This window comes from Sinocyclocheilus anshuiensis, unplaced genomic scaffold (genome assembly GCF_001515605.1).
Source record: "Sinocyclocheilus anshuiensis isolate Anshui unplaced genomic scaffold, SAMN03320099.WGS_v1.1 scaffold1133, whole genome shotgun sequence".
NCBI classification, from domain to species: domain Eukaryota; kingdom Metazoa; phylum Chordata; class Actinopteri; order Cypriniformes; family Cyprinidae; genus Sinocyclocheilus; species Sinocyclocheilus anshuiensis.
The window spans coordinates 562273-568895 of NW_015555792.1; the positions used below are offsets into that span (position 1 = coordinate 562273).

The window sequence follows — 6623 nt, forward strand, 5'->3', positions numbered from 1 at the left end:
ACAGAGCGCGTTACTGCAGTCTTCCGAGCGACGTCATCCAGCAGGCGGAGCTACACTTCCATATATGGTCCGTGGCGTTACTGCAGTGGGCGGGACTTCGCATCCGATTGGCTCAACTGGTGTCCATCACCTCAGGTCGCTAGCAAACGAGCTAACTAGCTCCACACAGCCAAAACACCGCGAACGAAGCATAGCGGCGATAAACCCGCGGGTTACTTATTTAAATCTATTTATTTATTTATTTATATATTTAAACATTAAATCGGTTATTTGCAGAAACCGGGACGGAAGGAGAGGTATGTTGATTGTTGTGCGAGTACTAAGTTAATTGGAAATAGCTCCGCTTACTAGAGATACAGAAACATATTAGCTTAATGTGGATGCAAATAACTACACCCAACATTTCTGTGGTATTTAACACGTTTTGGTTTAAGATATTAGTACTGTTTAATGTCTACAGACTAATTAACTTGATGAAAAGACACAGCCAAAACACCGCGAATGAAGCATAGCGGCGATAAACCCGCGGGTTACTTATTTAAATCTATTTATTTATTTATTTATGTATATATTTAAACATTAAATCGGTTATTTGCAGAAACCGGGACGGAAGGAGAGGTATGTTGATTGTTGTGCGAGTACTAAGTTAATTGGAAATAGCTCCGCTTACTAGAGATACAGAAACATATTAGCTTAATGTGGATGCAAATAACTACACCCAACATTTCTGTGGTATTTAACACGTTTTGGTTTAAGATATTAGTACTGTTTAATGTCTACAGACTAATTAACTTGATGAAAAGTGTTTTTTTCTATAAGTATATCCTTGCTAGTTCAAACCAACCTCATTTGTTTGCTGATTTGTTTATTTGTTTTGCTAACTTGTGCCATTGCTGTTATGATGAACATTAGCTAGCGCATAAAATTAACCTAATATAACCTAGTATGCCAGTTTTTGCTCTATATATCACTATTAACCTTCAAGTTTAAGTGTAACAGATCTACATGTAAGTTAACCTTTCTTGAGCATATCTATAATAACTTATAAAAGGATGAATTGATAAAATACGAGTAATAATTGCTAATAATAATTTTATGTTACAACAGTAGTGATTATTTAAAAAGTTGAAAACTGTTTAAACTAAAACGCTACTATTTATAAAGTTTTCGTATTTAATAATTATTTTTGATTTATTAACTAGCCTATCCCTTACGGAAATTAATTAACCATGGTTTTATTGTAGTAAAGGTGTAGTAACCATGTTTTTTTGGCATATTGATTACCATTTGTATGACCACAGTTTTACTACAAATACCATGGTTAAACTATGGCTAGTGTAAGGTTAATTTGTGGTTAACATGGTTTATCTATAGTAAACATGTTTTTTGCTTTAATTTGTAATAAAACCATGGTTACGTTTTTGTAAGGGACTAATACAAAATGCTTAACTGGAGATGTATTGGTGTACATAAAAAATAAATAGAGTAAACTGTTCGGTAAAGTCCTAGTAAGAAGCTCTGAGAAATGCACTTAGACATGTTGTTTTTCTATTTATTTGTGCGTGCTCCTTTGCCGGACACACACATGAACCTCTGTGTCATTACAGGAGAATGGTCGTCCCTGATGGTGGAAGTGTCCAGCCAGCGGACAGCGGTGATGCAGACGAGGTGATGTCCAGCTCAGAGCCGGAGTTCGGTCCCAATCTGACCGCGGTGGAGCTGCAGGAGGTGCGTAAGCTGCAGGAGCTGGTGCGCCGTCTGGAGGTCCAGAATCAAGCCCTGCGCAACAGGGGCAGCAAACTCACCAGCAACGGCAACCTCTCCACCGGAGCTAACAGGAATAACCTGCACGGGGCCATGGACACTTCTCCCGGAGCAGAGGATGCTGGGAACCTGGAGGGCAGCAGCAGCGGTGAGGACATGTCTCCGCTGCCCGAGGCCTCCAGGCCGGAGGAGGATGGGTTCTTAGGCTCCAAACAAACACTGGGAGGCTTCGAGCCGAGTTTGTCTCCGGATCTCTGTGATTCAGAGACACTGGGAGCGAGGGATGCGGGTATGGACCAGTCCGGCCTGGACGAGGTGGATGAGCTTGACTTAGAGACGTGCGCTCAGACCGAGGATGAAGACAGTTGGTGGGTTTATTCATCTTTTTATTGTAATCTCACGTAGCTAGGGATGTAACGGTTACCGGTTTGATGATAAATCATGATAAGATTCCCCACGGTTGGTATTACCGTTTCATATTTTAATTATCATTAAAACCGTATCCGATTACCGTGATTTGAACAACTGAGTAGGGCTGCACGATAAATCAAAATGGAATCGAGATCGCGATTCGACAGGAGCGGCGATTATCATGCGTATCTTTCAGTGAAGCACGGTTCTGTGATCAGCAGTAAATCTCCATCCAAAGGCCAGAGGGCGCTCTGCTGAATAAACAGAAGATTCAACTGCTTTCACTGATTCAGCGTGACTAATAAACACACGACTACGGCAATATACTGTTTATCTGAGTATTTATTATTATAAATTTCATTAAAATAGTGTATTTATAATGCAATGCCTTTATCACTGCTTAAATACTATGAAATATGCCTTATTCTGTGTAAGAAGACAAATGCTCCCCCATTAATTTAGATAGGATTTGGTGTTGTTTGAGCTGCCCAGAGGCGTTGCAAGTATGGTGGCCGAGTGTACGGACTTTCCTTGAAAGGAACTTTGGTTTTGTACATTTTGTGAGTGGTTGCTTGTGCGTTGTTGTGCTATGTTACTTGAAGGATCAGTTCGCATCAAGAATAAAAATTTCCTGATAATTTACTCACATGTCATCCAGGATGTTCATGTCTTTCTTCCTTCAGTTGAAAAGAAATTACGTTTTTTTAAGGAAAACATTCCAGAATTTTTCTCCATTTTTCTCTGGACTTCAATGATGCTCAACGGGCTGAAGGTCCAAATTGCAGTTTCAGTGCAGTTTCAAAGAGCTCTACTCGATCCCAGCCGAGGAATAAGGGTCTTATCTAGCCAAACGATTGGCCATTAAAAAAACCCCCCACAAATGCTCATCTTGCACTAGCTCTGTGATGCGCATGCGTGATTTGACACATTGTGTAAACACATTGGAAAGGTCACACACGGTAAAAAGTTTGGGTTGGGTGAAAAACTCCATCTGATTTTCTCCTGCAACTTCAAAATTGTTCTACATTGTTGTTTTACCTTTATTGTAAAGAGCGTTTGACTTTCTTTGCTCGTTCGTTTTGTAAACCCTGGGTCGGTAGTACTTCCGCCTTCGTCACGTCACTGCGTAATGTTTGAGGTTGAGCTAGTGCAAGACGAGCATTTGTGGTTTAAAAAGTATTAAAGTATATAATTTGTAATGTTTTTTTTTTTTTTAAATGGCCGATCGTTTCACTAGATAAGACCCTTATTCCTCGGCTGGGATCTTGTGGAGCTCTTTGAAGCTGCACTGAAACTGCAATTTGGACCTTCAGCCCGTTGAGCATCATTGAAGTCCACTATATGGAGAAAAATCCTAGAATGTTTTCCTCAAAAACTTCAATTTCTTTTTGACTGAAGAAAGAAAGAAATGAACATCTTGGATGACATGTGGGTGAGTAAATCTTTATTCTGGAAGTGAACTAATCCTTTAAGGCTGCAGTACACTACATGACTTTTAAAATTGGAACACATCGTGCACTTGCACACTTAAGAAATGGTTACAGATGAAAGCTGAGCATCATACGCTAATGACTGGGGATCACACACACACTACCAGTATTTCAGGTCATTCCCAAAACTACAAAGTCACACAGAAACATGCTTTGTTGCTACATGCATGACAAATAAAAACAATGGTTTAAAATCGGCTCAAAATAGAAAGCAGAGTCTGTTGCATTAATACACTACACAGTTTTCTGTGAAGTCTGTCAACTCATATCTGCAGATTAGCTCTGACTTTGATTTTGACTTCTGACTTTGAATGATTAGTTCACCCAAAAATGAAAATGAAGTCATCATTTATTCACCCTGTTGTTGTTTAATTTTAGTATCACTGATACCTTTTAGTAGGGTATAACCCATGTGACTCGTGTTCTGGGGTTTGGTGAAAAACAAACTAAAATTGAAAACATTATTCAACAAAAATCCTAACCTTGACTATTAGTCTTTATGTGAACCACTGTGCCTTAATGGGACTCTATTAGCACAGCAGTTCACTCCGGCTTGCCCTGGAAAAGCACACAAGTTGTGAGAAATCAAAGCATGGCGTCTCTTGCTAGGGGGTTTCTTACTGGCCCAAGTCAAAAGAGCCCATTCTCTGTGATATTCTGGTCTCTAGATTGTTTCAGCTGGCCGTTTCATTGTTTACCCATTGAAAAAAGTATGTATAAAGTACGTCTGCTGTAATTATTGTGTGACCGTGCTGTGGTTCTGAATGCGTGACAGCGCTGCATCGGTGAATGTGGCTGTGATTTGTGAGCGTCTGAGACAGTGGGATCCTCCTGTGTCTGCATGGGACGTCCTGTGGCATCTCTCAAATCAGAGTGAAGCCTGTTAGAGCTGGAGCTGTTCTTCTCTCGGCTCAGTGCAAAGTGAAATCCACTTTGTGGAAATGAAGGATTGTCAGGTGCGTTACGAAGATGCACATGGTTTGTTCTTGATTGGCAATTTCTCAAGCACCATTTTTAATATTTAACTACACCATCAGCATGCATGACTCACTGGATAGGCAGTTTACTCGTCCATTAGCATTGACTTAAATACAGCTCATAACTAGACAGGCTGCGTGTCAGTGAGGAAGAATAACAGCACGGAAATTTGGTAACACTTTACTTTAAGGTGTCCTTGTTACACATTTTACATTATAATAACAATAAATGATCAGAAGTCAGAAAGGGCTGTTTGTTGTTTACACACTTTATTTTAAGGTGTCGTTTTTACACGTTACACGTACTATTATAATAACAACTAATTATGCGTAATTACATGCAAGTAACCCTAAACCAAACCCTCATCCTAACCTTAACCATATAGTAAGTACATGTAGTTAATTAATATTACTCAGTACTTAAATGAATAATTACACTGTAACAAGCACACCTTAAAATAAAGTATAACCGAAAAATTTAACGTTTCTAAAACTGAAACCAAAGGGTGATCTTATTGTTAGTATATTTTAATAAATGTACTAATTATTAGGCTGTAGGCTTAGTTCATTCTGCATTGATTTGTTTAATTATTACAGAATTTCCAAAAGGAATTAATAATAACAAGCAGCTAATCTCTAATGCAGCTTTAATTTTCATCAGAATAATCCAGCCAGTGATCCTGCAGCGGTTTGGCACCGGCCAGCAATTAGCCACTCAATATGTCCATATCTGTAGCGTGAGGTTAATAGAGGCTCGTCTGCTCGCAGCTCTGGGGCCGTGTCTTTGGCGAGGTGGTAAGCAGCTTTTGGTGGATTTAAGCTTCATGTGATACTGCTCATTCTGGATGGTGAAAAGAAAGGATTGTTATGAACCGGATGGTGACCTGGGCAGTTTTTAATAGGATCCGTTATGTAAAGCTGTGGTGTGTTGTTTTGTTTGGGATGCTGCTTACATTGTCTCTCATATCTATTGAATGTGAAGTAAGTAAAGTAAATATAAATGCTGGTAAGATGTTCGCAGAGAGACTTCCTGAAGACTGTTAAACACTGAAGATGCCTGTCTATAGGTTTAGGGTTAGGGACTCGTCAGTCTATCCCTTCTGTTAAGGCGGCATAACATCTCTAGTGATATTATTATTACTATCCGCTTGACAGGAGGAGTGTTTGGGAAACCTGTTGATAAACAGTCATTGTATTTGCTCTTCCATTTGTGGCTAGTGGTCCAGAATTAAATATGCAGAAGTGCCGTCTTGTCTTGTTTTCACGCTTTCTGACTTAATGGCAGTGAAAGATACTTTAAATTAGGGCTGTGCGATATTGAATAAAAATGCGATACGCAATTCCTTGTTAAAAAATGCGATATTCGATATGCGATACGGTATTGCTTAAAGTGTGAAAAATCAATTTAAATTATATTTTAAAATATTTAAAAATGAAAATTATATAACCAATTTGTTTCACATTCTTTCTTGGAAAAGAAGGAATCACTACAACTTCTGAAAGTGATGAGCAGTGTTTTAGCAGTACATAAAAAGTAATGTCACAAATCAGAAAATGTAATTTTACCATCAATGTGAACATACAAACAAAAAAATTAATGACACTAATTTTATATCATTGTGACTTTGCGTTCCACACACTTTAAGTACTTCTTCATATACCACAGCAAAAACTATAGTCTGAGAAAGTTCAAACATGATTAAAGGGGTCATATGATGCTTTTTTAAAGATCATTATTTTGTGTATTTGGTGTAACAGAATATGTTGACATGCTTTAATGTTAAAAAACACATTATTTTTCAAATACTGTACATCAGGGGTGCCCAAACTCGGTCCTGGAGGGCCGGTGTCCTGCAGAGTTTAGCTCCAACTTGCCTCAACACACCTGCCTTCAAGTTTCTAGCATGCCTAGTAAGAGCTTGATTAGCTGGTTCAGGTGTGTTTAATTGGGGTTGGAGCTAAACTCTTCAGGACACCGGCC

At 38.9% G+C, this 6623-nt stretch overlaps 1 protein-coding gene across 1 annotated transcript in view; it reads left to right on the forward strand.

Annotated features, from left to right (window-relative positions):
* The first annotated feature begins 488 nt into the window (after positions 1 to 488).
* The window catches only part of LOC107674863 (SLAIN motif-containing protein-like), a 28083-nt gene continuing 21948 nt past the window's right edge, over positions 489 to 6623 (forward strand). The window contains exons 1-2 of the mRNA XM_016468990.1: positions 489 to 618; positions 1608 to 2132. Of these exons, the coding sequence (XP_016324476.1) occupies positions 1612 to 2132 (521 nt within the window). The 5' untranslated portion in view covers positions 489 to 618; positions 1608 to 1611. The remainder of the gene's footprint in view (positions 619 to 1607; positions 2133 to 6623) is intronic.